The sequence below is a fragment of the Hydra vulgaris genome, chromosome 13, assembly GCF_038396675.1.
Source record: "Hydra vulgaris chromosome 13, alternate assembly HydraT2T_AEP".
In the NCBI taxonomy this organism is placed as follows: Eukaryota; Metazoa; Cnidaria; class Hydrozoa; order Anthoathecata; family Hydridae; genus Hydra; species Hydra vulgaris.
In genome coordinates, this window is record NC_088932.1 from 25,697,623 (window position 1) to 25,712,918 (window position 15,296).

The following is a 15,296-nucleotide window of genomic DNA, read 5'->3' on the forward strand; positions in this document are numbered from 1 at the left end:
AGTTTATAAACGAGTAATAATACTTGGTAAAGTAACCAGAGGTTCCTCGCGAAAGATTGTATTGTAAAAAGATCGATTGTATTTGAATGGTGCAGTGATTAGAGTGCTTGCTTTAGAAGCAATAGATCCAGGGTTCAGCGCATACTTCGCGCCATCGGTAAGAAAAGAGGCGTGAACTTCTTAGTTAAATGCCCTTCCGTGGTTTTCTGTGACAAGACCGTTAGGTGTTCTGTAACCTTAAAAGAAAAAAAAGAAAAAGAGTTAATATGAGTATATACTTCAAATTGAAGTTGTAGGTCAACGTTGTCTCTTTTAAGACCTTTGACTAAACCTTATGATATACCATTTTCCCGTAATTCCAATTAAGAAAAGGTGTTGAAACAATCCTCGAATTCTGGAAAAGATTTATACAAAAATGTACATAACTTTGAACTTTGTCTAATTCAATTCAATTTTTTTAAATTTAATCCTTAAAGCTGAGTTAAACGATCTTTTGTGATAACATCTATCAATTTTCAACTTCACTAAATATTATAGTTCATCGATAAAATTGACGAATGTTTATTGATGAAAATTGTTTTATTTTGCATCCTAAAGAAGGCTGGGTACTAATGCGGACAAAAATCTAACATCAAAGACAAAAACTATTGTTTTCATACTATTCGTTTTTTAATTAAGGCTTTACTGATTAAAATTTTTACGAAATCGCGTATTATTTGAGTTTTAATATGTAGGTCATAATTAAATATAACAACTTGCGCTAATGCATTTTGTGGGAAAAGGCCAGTAAATGGTTAAAGGCCAGGTATTGACAATGTCACTCTACGGTTTTATAACTATATTACCTCTATCCTTTCCAGGCGGTTTTATTTCATTTTTGTGGATAGGGGATTTTTGGATTATAGGAACGCCCGCTAAAGGAGCCCAAAAGGTCATTTTGTTTGTAAACGTACTAAGTACGTTTAATATGGAACGTTAAAACAAAAATAAACAGAAGAATAGCAAAAAAGTTCTTACTTTCTTTTTTTTTTTTTTTTTTTTTTTTTTTTCAAAAAATTAAGAAAATTAATTTCTTTAAGTCAAATTTAATTCATTCATTTTAAATAAAAAATAAAAAAACAGGTTTTGTAAATCTAAGTTTGAGTATATGAATTAGATACCTAAAAGAGGTATAAAAAAGTCGTTCTAGGTTTTAAACGTTAAAAGTTTAAAAGCTATTGAAAACAAAACCAGTATTTTATAAATATCGATTTATCGGTTTTTAAAATATAAAAATACATGTCTCTGATAAAACATATTCTGCAGCTCTTTAGTAACACTGAAATTCGTTAAAACGCTTATGTAAAGATATTTTAAATAAATTAGTTTTAAATTCACCTAAAGCACATATCAAATGTTAAAAGATCAAAACAAAAATACTTAATGTTAGTTATTTATTATTAGTTGGTAATTCGGCTATACTAAAAATGGTTTGACTAAAATATTTTTTGCCGTAACTCCATTATCGTTTGATATTTTTCTTGTTATTGAGAGTTTACTTTTTGGCAGTGGTAAAGTCTTCTCACTTTTTTTTAAAGGTTTTACTAAAAGACTTTTCGCTGTGTCTTCATTCGATGTGTTTTTTGTAACGGAGAATTTAGCTTTTGCTAATGGCAAAGTTTCATATCTGTTTTTTTCTGATGCTTTAATACGCTGCTTTTCCTCATTTCCTATAATTGAAGCTTCGATTGGCTTCTTAAATTGGGTTGGTGATCGATTCGATAAATTGCTAATACTACTTGTGGTTGATTTTTTTCTGGTATTGTCCACGGTTGATTTAGTTTTATCACTTCTTAATGACTGTTTGTCAAAAGGTTTCGATGAATTTTTTTCTAATAAACTTGAAGTAGATAAACTTTTTCTTAATGTTAATGTATTTTTTGCAATGGGTTTATTACTTTTTGTTATACTGTTTGAAAGTGAAGAACTAGTGAAAAGAGGTGAACTTTTTTTAGAACGAGTGGAAAGAGGTGAACTTTTTTTAGAACTAGTGGAAAGAGGTGAACCTTTTTTGGACTTTTGAGCTACAGTTGCTTCTTTTTTTAAGCCAATTTTTTTAGGTGTAACAGCTGATTCGCTAATTTCTTTATTTATTTTGTGATTAGTAGAAATAATTGGTGAAGTTGTATCATTTAAATCTTTACAATTCATAATTTCATTATTATTTGAATGTAAGAGTTCTTCTTTAAGTGGTGAAAGGCTTGTTGTAGAATAACTTTCTAACTCTTTTTCTAATCCGTTTTTTAAAGAAATTTCAGTAAAATCTTGAGAAAAATGTTTTTCATATGTCTCAGAAGATATTACCTTAGGTATTATTCCATTCTTTTCTATTGCCGGAACAATGTTAATTTCATTTTGTGAAGAACTTTCAAAAGAAGATTGCCTCCACTTATCAAAGGATTTTTGAGTCCAATCTAGGGAAGCAGCTTTTTTCATATTACTAACATCAACTGACACTCTTAAAATTGCCTGTGAAATTTTTCTATCGTCGTACAACTTTTTTTTCTTTTTCTCAATATATGGGTCTTTGCTGCATGGCGATTGCGGGCGTGAGTCCGTAGGAGAAAATAAATGAGGCGGCGTACGCGAAATATCAGCAAATTCTACATCTGCAAATATATTTTGAAGGTTTGGAGTTGATTTAGCTAAAATAAAAGTATTTTCTTAGTTATTTGAAATCAAATAAAGAACGAAAAAATAGAATGAATAACGAAATAAATAGAATGAATAACGAAATAAATTCTATATAATTATTTATAATAGTTTAATATAATGCAAAAAAAGAGTTTGTTAGAAAAGTTTTGAAAATTATCTTATATTATACACCATCCTTACATATATGATTCGCAAACTCAACTTAACCTTGTGACGTTTACATTTACAGACGTTTGTATGCAATGAATTTTTAAATTTTTTGGTTATCGTATATTTGAATTAATTCACGGTTGTAATCTAATTAAAATGCAATTAAACATTTTGTTGTTGTAATATCTTGTTTCCATATGAAAGAACCTATGTAGCTAAATTTTGAAATATATTTATATATTGCAATATATATAACGTTAAAATGTACATATTTGTTTTACCTTAATGAAAAAATGTGGCCCCTCTCCCTTCTTTTTTTATTTAAAATTAAAACTACTAAGGATCTTCTATTCTCCATTTTTTTTAAACACTGGGTATGATCATGCTCAAACTACAATTAATTAAATTAAAGTATGACGGTTGCGGAGCTTATACTTAAATTTTTAAGTAAAACATAGAGATAGAAGTTGTTAATTTTGTAATGTTGTTATTTTCTTTTTATTACTAATTCGCCATTTTTTTCATTTCATTATTCGGATTATTACTCTTCTAATTTAGAGAAAGTATGGTGACGCCTGAAAATCTTATTGTATCATGTTGGCTCGTAAGTATATTTTTGAAAAAAGTTAAAAAAAAAAAAATTTCTATCGAGTTTTTTCTTAATGGAGATCATTATGCTCCAATGTAACCTACGTTTTATCTTCTAAAGTTTAAGAAGAATATAGACGTTTATTGGAAACAACGTCCACTTGAAGAGTGGACGTTCACGTGCATGTTCTGTGTCCGTTAGGTTATTACATAAATAAATATAACAAATATTTAATTTTTGACAATTTTTGATAGAAAAACAACAAAAATAATGTCAAAAACATAACATGCAAAATTATTAGTTATAATAACACAAACTACTTGAAATTTTGTTATTTTAAACGGCACAATGTTTTTGCTACTTTTTATTTTCCTTTTTTCGTTTTTAATTTTACGAAATAAGGCTGCCTATACATTCCAACTATATTATAATCATTTATAATATGTTTATAAATTATTTATCCCTGCTAGCACAACTCCGTAAAAAGCTGCGCATGGTTTATTTTAAATATTTAAAACCCCCCAAAACAAAAAAGAATAATACGTACCAATAATAGGGTTTCAATTCGTAAAATTAACTATTAATATTTTCCGAAACACTAATTTTTTATTAATAGTTTTACCGTTAAGAAAATGAAGTACCGTTACGAAAACGTAGCACGGTTATGAAAATTTCGCGACATTTTTTAGTTGACTTTAAAAACTCATGAAGCTAAAGCAAAACTGCCCGTGAAATTGTTTTTGGTTTACACTTGGATTGTGACAAACACATATATATATAACTTAATAATATTTCTAAACATCAAATTTTTTTTAAAGCTTTGAAAGATTGAAAAATACTTTTTAACAAAAGTAAATAAGACTTAAAACAAATAGTGAACTTACTGAGTAGTGATTTTTTCGATTTAAAAAAAGATTTTTTCCTTGATGTTTCTATGCTAGAAGCAGGTGAACTATGATCTGAAGATTTTTCAAAACAGGTAGGATCTAAAAGTATTAAAAAAACTTTATATATATATATATATATATATATATATATATATATATATATATATATATATATATATATATATATATATATATATATATATATATGTATATATATATATAGGGGAGAGGGGGCAAGTTGATACGGAGGCAAATTGATACAAAGCTAATAAAACAGCTATTACACTAATTGCGCGAATAAGATTTGGTAAGGGAAATAGCTTTTTAGTTCCCTAACGTCCGATGTAAAATGATTTCCGTTCCTTTCAAATCTGATCAAGCTGGGAAGCATTTTGTAAATCGAGCAACTTTCGAAAAAAACTGACAACGTGTTTCGTAAGAAATTTTACAAAAAAGGTAAGTACATTTAGCTCATCAACCCTTCCATAAGTTTAAGAAAACATTGCTAAATGATTTTGTATATGTCATTTGTTTGTTCGTTAAAATTTAACTCGAATTTAATGCAATGCGGTCTAAAGGGGCACGTTGATACAGACCACTTGGGGCAAATTGATACACTGTATCGTCTTACCCCTTTAGTAAAGCATTTTAATATGGCCGAAAATATTTTTGTTTATGTATTTGCATTAATACAATTAAATTGTTTGGTGTAGACTAATGTTTTTTTATTCTCGCAGAGATAGTAAATAGGTAAATAGACCTAATAAAACATTGTTAGGCCTACGGCCTAATTATTATTAATACCACTATTTAAAACTTTTACAATCCAATCTTTTGGATTGCAATTCAACTAAGTTGTTCCATTCTAATATTTCACGTTTCTAAAAAAACGCGCGCAAATTTCAAAATCAACCAATGAAAAAAATAACAGAGTTTATGTTGCCGTACCGCTAGTATCAATGTTTTCGTATATTTGTAAACACTTTAAAAGTTCGTAGTGTGATTATATTGGTATTAAATATAGATCTAAATTACCAGAGAAAGTAAACATTTTTAATTTTTTATAATTTCAGATGGTGCGAACATACAAAAGAAAAACTACTTTTGGGGCCTCATTGGAAGTCCTTAAACTTGCTGCTGAGGAAATCATTTCAAAAAAGCAAAGTCTCAGAACTGTCGCCTTGGCCCATGGCTTAGATAAAACGACATTACTTCGTTTCTGCAAGCCAAGGAAGGAGTTTCCACATCTGGTTATTCCAAACAAAAACTATTATTTACTGCTGCAGAGGAGCAAGAACTTGTTAATTATCTGCTAGACGCAGCGAAAATGTTTTTTGGTCTTTCGCCAAAAGAAACAAGAAAGCCTGCATATCAGTATGCTAAGAGTCTACAAAAAATAATTCATTGTTAAATTTGCAGGAGTAGACTGGTTTAAAGGGCTCATGAAAAGACATGAAAATGTCCTGTCTATCAGAACGCCCGATCCACTTCTTTAAGTAGAATGACAAGTTTTAACAGGACAAATGTTGATTTTTTTTACAAAAATTTAGAGAGCCTGTACACTCGTTTCCATTTCGAACCACACAACATTTAGCTCCAAAAGGTATCAAACAAGTGGGAGCTGTAACAAGTGCAGAGAGGGGTAAATTAGTAACCTTGTGCTATAGAGTCAATGCCTTGGGACACACATGTCCTTCAATGTTCATATTTCCTAGGGTCAGGTATAGTAAACGAATGGTAGATGGAGGTCCCCCCGGCTCTGTTATAGCATTTCATATTTCTGGCTGGATGACAAGGGAGAATTTTTTTCTATTTTTGAAACATTTTGTGAAACATTGTAAACCAACAGTTGAAAAATCTGTCCTGCTGCTGTTGGACAATCATGAATCTCATGTATCTCTTGAATCTATTCAATATGCCAAGGAAAATGGTATTCATATGCTTTCATTCCCTCCTCATTGTTCGCACAGACTGCAACCTTTGGATTGTTCAGTGTTTTTTTCACTAAAGAGATATTACAATGTTCAGTGCGATGCATGGCTAAATAGCCATCCCGGGCGGCCAATGCAGCCTTTTGATATTCCCGCTATATGTTGTAATGCATTCAAGCTTGCCATGTCACCTGCTAACATACAGTCAGGCTTTGAATTTACAGGGATTGTTTTCGGATTGACGCTGTCCTGTTACTGCCCTTGTCTGTTAGTGATAGGCCAGATCCTGCAGTTTCTGGAGGTGTCAGAAACAGGGCAAAACATTGATGATACTTTCTGTCTTGTGTGTGGCGAGCCCTATTCAAATAGTAGATCAAGGGAAACTTGGGTTCAGTGTGTAGACTGTAAATTGTGGGCCCATGAAGAATGTACAGATGATACTCCTGTTTTTATTTGTGAAAATTTACCTATTTACCTAATCTTTTGTGTTTGTTTACCTAATCTTTTGTGTTTGATTACTTAATTAGTTTTTTAAAGCTTCATTTCAAAGTCTTATTAAATGTATCAACTTGCCCCATGGTGTGTATTAACTTGCCCCAGCATGGGGCAGGTTGATACACAAATCTTTACCTTGCTTTTTGTTCTGTATTTATCTTAATTATGTTCTAATCAATAAAATTGTGATACTAAAATATGCAGGATACTTAGTGTAACATATACAAGTTATTATTTCCACTCTAAATATAATATTTAGCTTTTAAAGTCAGAAAATGTAAAAAGTGTATCAACGTGCCCCCTTCTCCCTTATATATCTATATATTTATATATATATATACATACATATATATATATATATATATATATATATATATATATATATATATATATATATATATATATATATATATATATATATATATATATATATATGTATATATATGTATATATATATATATATATATATATATGTATATATATATGTATATATATATATATATATATATATATATATATATATATATATATATATATATATATATATATATATATATATATATATAACTTATAAGCTTATTGGAAAAAAAGTCTACTCACAAGTTTATAGCTCAGTTTTAAAATGTAACTCAATAAAAAGTTACAAATAACTTAAAATTTAAAAATCTTTTTCAAATAATTACCAATAGCAGAAGATAAGTGAGTCATGAGATAATGTTCTAGAGTATCCCATCCCCCTCCAACTCGAACTATGCAATGGTTGTTTAAAAGCTATGAAAAAAAAAAAGTCAAAATAGTTTTAAAATTATACAACTTTATAAACTTGATTTGAAAATTTTTATATATCTAAAAAAAGCTACAAATTTATATTTTAACATAAAATTGCACAAACCAAATGATAAAATGTAAAAATAATCAATGCAAAATTAGTCTTACCCTCACAAACATCACTCGACCTAAGATAATGTATTTCCCCTCTTTGAGTCTTGTAGCTTTTTGAATTTGGTATGCTTCAATCAAACTAGTCACCTAATGAATTTTAATATCTTTTGATAATACATTTTCACTTAATAGAAGATTACTAAAGCAGGCAGAGGCGATTCTACGAATAAAAAGAAGGGGCAAGTTCTAAAAAGTACGACTGGGTTCCTGTAAAAAAAAAATAAAGGTCCTCAAAAATAAAATTTACCCGACTGAAATGTGTCACATACCCGAATATATGCGTTAAAAAACTGACTATAACTTAGGGGGTGGAGGGTGTTGTGACTCCCCCTCCCCCTTAAAATCGCCTCTAATAGAAGGGGTGGATGCAGCTTTTTTTAATATTTGAAATTTTTAATTTATAGACATGGAGAATTCCAAACATTTTTATGTTTATACCTATGTCAAATAAGGATGTTCTACAAAAATTGTGATGATTGGAGTCTGGGAACAAAAGAACCCTTAAATGTTAGTTATGCCTGTTCCAAACATAAAAGCAACAAGTTGGTAAAATTTATTTTCTACTATTTTTAACTAAATTTATATTTATCGATAAATTTTAAAACTCATACAATAATTTCCTAGCGCTCAAAAATTATGACCATATAAGTATTAAGCCCTCAATTAAAATTGAGGGAATTTGAGGGATTACAAATTTTATAATGCCATAATTTTTGAACGCTAAAAGAGTATTTTATGAAATTTAAAATTTTTCGATGAATATAAATTTAGTTGAAAATAGTAAATAGTATTTTTTATTAACTTGCTGCTCTCACGTTTGGGGCAGGTGTAGTTAAAAATTTTTTGTTCCTAAACATTAAAAAATACGGCATCTGCCCTGTAAAGTGTAATAAAAGGTAATTGTACAGATTTTAATTAAGCGTACTAAAAAACCCGGTTTGACTTATTTACTCAGGTATATTACAATTACCAAGAATTCAGCTTTTATTTAATGGAAACGCAAGTATATCATTGCATTTTTTAATGGTTTTCTGTCTATATATTAAATAATTTTCAATATCTCAGTTTTGAAACTTTAAAATTGAGTTATATTATTTTTATATTTTTGTTTGTTTTGCATTCAATTTAAATGGTGATAGTTCTGGCATAAAATATTTTAAAAATCAAAAAGTTAAAAAAAATTGATTTCTATCAAATTGATACTTAACTTGTGGCCATGCCATATTTTGAATTACCGAGTATTTTTTGTAGTTTCTGGCGAGATCAAAATGTCTAGACGTTGTGCAAAATTAAATCAATGATTCTCTTATTTGATTTTTTTTTAATAAAATTTTGTTGAGTTTTTTACTAGTTGTAAGAAATTTGTTTTGTTTTTACAAGGGATGTTTGCCAAAGTCAAAAACTTTTTACTAGGGATGTTTGCCCAAGTCAAAACTTTAATACTTTAATATGCTTTTCATTTCAATATTTTAAACAATTATTTTTATTTAATAACATTGAGTTAATAACTATTTGTAAAAAAACTATTCTAAATTTTTTTGAAAATATTTTATTTGAAATCTAAAAACAATTTTAGCGGTTTGCTGGTAGAAAATGTAACGAATACCAGCGAACCTTACCCTTTACAAAAGAAGCTGTTCTTTTCTTTGTTTTTTCTATGAGCGTACTGCTTTCAGTACGTTTTAAATTCAGTAAAATTTTAATTATTTGTTAATCAAATTATCAAACAATATCTTTTACGTCGCCTCATGTTCATCTATATGCTGTTTCACTTTGTTTTATATCGATGGAATGAAATTTTATAGCTTTTGCCAAAAAATATGACATCATCAAATATTTGTTAGAACACGCATAATTTGGAGTTTTCCCGATAAAAGTTACCATGAAAATATGACCATTAGTCAAAATGTTCATGATAAGTATGGTCATTATGAAATTTGATCATGATGAGTTGACTACACACCACTATGAGAAAGTTACACTATATAGCACCACCTTCCCTAGAAACAACTCTACTAGAGCAATTTAGAACCTTATTAGACATAACCACAAAAAGGTTTAAAACTATTCAAAAATTTGGCTCCAACAATTGCTTAATATTACTTTATGAGTCTTTTTGTTGACTTACACGGTTTCAAACTAATCTCTAGTCATCTCTTAAATTAAATATTGCCAACATTTAAAATTTTGTTTTCTTTTTAGGATACAACACTGTAAAATATTTTATTAAATTTCACTTACCATATTATGAAGATCTGATTTATTGACCGAGCTTTTACTTATATTAATATCGGAAGTTTGTTTTTGTTTTTTTTCTTCTGTTTCGCTTGCGTTAATTTTTTCCGTAGCTGACATATTATTGTCAAAATCAATTGCATCAAAACCAGAGTCGACTGATATAGTACTACCACTTTCATCTGAAAATAATAAGTATTCAAACATATTTCACTAATATAAAATAAATTTTACATGGAATAAGAAACAACTTCAAAATATTGTACTCCTAATTGTTTTTTAAAATGTAATATCAGTGCAATATCAAGTATGCATAACATCCCTAAAATATTTAGGTATTAGTTAGCCTTTGGGCAAAAAAATCACTTTAACCGCAATAAGAAACAGCTAGAATTAATAATAAAGCCCGTAAATAATAATTATAATGAAAAAAATTTTTTTTAAATAAAACTAAAAACAAAGTTGAAAAAATGAAAATAAACAAATACCTGAAGTTGCGTCAAAACTTTCTTCTCGTTCAATTTCTTGTTCCAACTGAATTAATTTCGGAGGTTCAACGCCCCACTTTACTCCTAAACGTGCAACTTCCATTAAGCATAACACAATTTCACGGGCCCCTTCACGAAGACCATCTTGGTCAGTTTTTTCGACTACGTCATTAGATTCAAACAAAATGGGCTCTGGAATACCATGATAGCGACACCATTTTAAAAATAGTTCAACATTTTCTCGACTCATGAACTGTCCAATTTTTCCACGGCATTTTATACGAGGATGGATTACAATGTTAAATGTTCGAAACGGAACTTTATTTCTTCTCGCACAATCATCTGAGTAGTTTTGGCATAATTTTGAAAGTTTGCATAACAAAACGCCATCTTCTAAATACTGAAAAAAATTACTAGAGTCTATTTTTTCGTCTGGAAATAACCGCGATAACCAATCGCACTCGTCCTCAATTAATGTAAACAAAAATTCATTTTCTTTTTCCCATCGAGCGATAGATTCAAGCGACCCAGATTTAAGTTTCTTTAAACCACTTTCTCTATAAGTTAATTTTTCTGGTACTTCAACTTGTTTCATAAAATTAGGTGAGATAGGACTCGATATAACTCCTTTACGACGCTCACGTCTTTTTAGTGTTTCGTTTTGGCTTTCATTTGCATGTCTCAAAAATGAAGACGGAGAGCTAATGAATTGAATATCTTCTTTTGGTTCTTCGAAAAAATTATTATGAACTGAAGACGGATGTGCGTTAAACAGGCGATCCTTAACTTGATAAACTGGATTCTCAAGAGCAGAATCCATCTTCGTTGTAATTTAAAAAGACAAATCTACATCATTAAACATTTTTATAAAATTAGTAAAATCCAATAAATGTATAAGAAGAACTTTGTTATATAACATTGTGTGTATATATATATATATATATATATATATATATATATATATATATATATATATATATATATATATATATATATATATATATATATATATATATATATATATATATATATATATATATATATATATATATATATATATATAAGGAAAAATGTGTACTCACAATTACTAGCAAAAATTTGTTACTTAACTATAAATAGTAGAACAAGAGTTCTATAACTTATAAGTGATTAGCAAAACTTTAACCTTATGTTGACAAAAAACAATGAAAGCGCGAGTAATAAATATTTGTTGTAATAATTTAACTTGCGAATTAAAAATCTTTATTCAAGTTCATTGCAAGCGGTCGATAACGTGATGGTATTTAAAAATTCTGTTTTTATTTTTAACTGTTTTCACCGTCTGAAAAATCAATAACAAACCTTTCATTTTCTAAAGTATCTGTAATGAAAGTTTTACTTTCATTTTAAAAATATCTATAACGAAAGTAATTTTTTATTATCTTTATTTAAATGAAACAATTAATAAATTGTTTACATAAACTTAATAAGGTTTACGATTTATTTTAATAAATCTAACCAAAGTTTATTTTAAATAAGCAACAAAAACATGGTTCGAAAACATCCTGATTAAAATTTTTATATTTTTAAATTTTTCTTTTTAATAAAACAGTTTAATAGTAACTATTGCTTTGATAATTTACAAATTTCTATTATATTAACTTGAATTTATTTATAATACAATTGCTTTTATTTACACTTAGTACTATTTATTATTACCTATAATTTTACATGCTATTCAGTTACTAAAAAGTAATCCTTAGGTTTAAAAGTAACCCTTAGGGGATATACGCAAAAAAAAGTTAAACACAAGCGAAAAAAAGACTAGAACAACAAATACTAATGCAAACAATAAAACTCCACAAAGACCTGTTAACAAAGATTTGTTATTTTCTTTTATTTACAAAATAAAAGAAAATAACAAAAAAAAGCAAAATACAACAAATATACTCCTAATAATAAAATACAACTAATAACAAAAACGCTCATGCAAAAGCATTCTTAAATTGACATTTTTTTTTTTTACACAGAAAGTATAATTACTAAATTTTATTTTTTATTTTTAATATTTTTAAAATAATCGAAAGGAATTTGATTTAAAAATTTATAAAAAGTTAAAGAAATAAATAGTTTAAGATTTATCCCTTTAATTTAAAGTAATGTTATAGTTTAAAAAACAATTCTAAATAAAAAACAACTTACTCGTCCTGTAGAGTTTGCTGAGGAATTCTTTGTCTCAAATGTCGTTTACTTTATAAACACCATGGTAAATTGAATAAAAAGCTAATAATTAAAATATGTTAACAACGTTGTAAAAAAACTATAATATTTTTTAAAAAGCGTCAGCACGAAAACATTGTTAACATTGTAAAACGACGATAGATAATCGTTCTTTTATATAATTACATATTTTAATTAATTACGTAATTGTTAGCGTTTTGTTAACGGTAATATCAACGCGTTTAAAGCTTCCGATCCTCTCCTTAATAAATATATTATTTTTAAAACCTAATAAAAGTTTTAAATAAAAGATTATTATAATTTTTATTGTTTTAATAAGTTAAAAATATTTTTCGAAAATGTATACTCATAATGGCTTGTTGAGTTAACAAGTTGCGTAAATTATTTAAATAAAAGCAAAATTTTTAGAAGTACCGTTTGTCGTTATGTCATTTAGAAGTTAGCACCACCCAATAACAAATAAAAAAGTACTTATTACGTATTTAGGTAAGTATTATGGTCATTTAAAATTAGCTTCATTAAAATGACGTATTAACTAATTACGGATAGCTGTAAAGTTATGTCAAATTAAACTTCATAATCAAATCTTTAAAATTGGCTTTGATACTATAACTCAAAAATTTACTACTAACAATCAGTTTCTATCTAATTTTTGGTAATTGAAATTAGGTAATTCTTGAACAGAAATTATTACGGTGTGAACTAATAATGCAAGTGAATAATAAAGTAATAACGCAGTTTTTCAAATAAGATTACAAATATCTCAAAACATAAGGAGTTGCACTATACATCTATATATATATATATATATATATATATATATATATATATATATATATATATATATATATATATATATATATATATATATATATATATATATATATATATATATATATATATATATATATATATATATATATATATATATATATATATATATATATATACAGCAAGAACTATAGCAAAACCAAAACTGCAACCAAATTAGTAAGCTCTTTAAAGTTATCAACCAGTAAAGCAGCAATGATTCGTCGACATTCAGACGCCTTCACAGTCTGGTATATTCAAATCAACTATTAAAGAAGCTGTTAAACTTAAAAATAAAGTGAAGAAAATATTACATTTAGAAGGCTGGTCACTGCACTTTAATAGTAAAGGTATTAGTCACTAAGAATATCGAGTTTTAATGTTGGAGAATAAACAAAGGGAAGAAAAGTTACAAGCACTAGATCTATCAGACGGAAAAGTAGATGAAATTATTAAAGTTACAACAGCTATTCCCGATGAATACAATTTATGGAAGAGTATAAAGATGATTGTAGCGGACACTACGGATGTAAACACTGGAAGAAGAAATGGGATTGTCGGTCAGTTACAATGAAGTTTGCCGAAAAAAAACTGGATGAACCACAATTCATTGGTTGTCAACATGGTCTTGACCGAGTCCTTCACGTAGTAATGGATGAAAAACTTGGAAGAAACAACATGTCGCCCAATACCGATATCCATTTTTTTCTATACTTGTAAAGAATTATAAACTGCTCAGGATGAATTTCAAGGATGATAAAGAAGTGATTACTGAAAAAGCAGAATGGTATGATGATATGAAATTTCATTTAACTCGGGTTTTCCGCTTTTTTGAAGAATCTGGGGTACTTCTTAAAACGATGTTTTAAAAAATACAAATAAATAATGCAAGATTTAATTCCCAAACAATACTAGCTCTTCTGGTATATATTTTTCTACCACTACTCGACATTTGTAGATTTATGTCTTACAGATGGGCGGACTATTGGTTTACTGACCAAATGTACAATGTAGATGGTTATCGGAAAAAGCGTTAAACTCAGTGAAAATGTACAATGCAGATGTCACAAAAAAGTGTTAAACTCAGTGAAAAAGTTTTAGAATTAGGAACCCTCGAGACTGGAAATTTCCAGAACAAATTAGTGTGCAGAATGAGCAATCAAGTGTCTTCAAGATCTTTTTGACATTTGCACAAAAAAAAAAGAGAACTTTTAGCTTAGATTTACTTTGTCTAACAAATCATAAAATTGTATATTACGCTTTAATTAAGCTGAATACTACACAACATTTTTTCGATAAATACAGTAGCTTTTTGTAATCAGAGAATTGTTATTTAAGTTTGTAAACTTATATTTATTTGTAATTTAGAGTTCTATGATGTAAGAATAAATTATTGAATTCTTAAAAACTATAAAATAACTCTCCAATTAAAAAAAATAGAATTTTAAAAAAGTATGATCATAAATTGTTTGAAATTTTATCCATACGCATATATGGTAAACTTGAGTTTTTGGTTTGTGGGTGACCTTTAATAATTTTAATTATTTTAATTCTAAAAAGGCATTCCATGAATTTTTAAATAGAGTTAAATGATTTTGTGGCAATTTTTGCAAAATGTTGTCTCTTGTTAGGATATTAGAGTTTGATTAGGTCAGTTTCACCAGTCTTCTTTTCCTCTCTTTTACATAAATTTGAAAAATAAATAGGTTTATTTAGCCGAAATTAATTGTTTGTATTAGAAACTTAATAAATGCAAAAAACTTTTTCTTTACTTCATATATTTAACCACACTCTTACTGTCACTTCAATGATATAAATCAGCTCAAATTGTAGGGCAATTTTTTGCAAAGCATCC

The 15,296-nt window shown here is 27.8% G+C and overlaps 1 protein-coding gene across 2 annotated transcripts; it reads right to left on the reverse strand.

Annotated features, from left to right (window-relative positions):
* Positions 1-1,235: 1,235 nt before the first annotated feature.
* Positions 1,236-12,778, reverse strand: LOC100199109 (GAS2-like protein 3). Of its 2 annotated transcripts, none has more exons than XM_065816233.1 (7): positions 12,593-12,778; positions 10,412-11,257; positions 9,930-10,105; positions 7,683-7,775; positions 7,430-7,517; positions 4,318-4,419; positions 1,236-2,684 (listed from the first exon to the last, which is right to left on the reverse strand). In XM_065816233.1, exons 2-7 carry the CDS (start codon positions 11,229-11,231, stop codon positions 1,456-1,458), a joined length of 2,508 nt encoding a protein of 835 aa, XP_065672305.1. In that variant the 5' UTR covers positions 11,232-11,257; positions 12,593-12,778; the 3' UTR covers positions 1,236-1,455. The 2 variants fall into 2 exon arrangements, with proteins under 2 accessions (XP_065672305.1, XP_065672306.1); XM_065816234.1 differs by lacking the exon at positions 12,593-12,778 and adding an exon at positions 11,494-11,711.
* Positions 12,779-15,296: the final 2,518 nt, after the last annotated feature.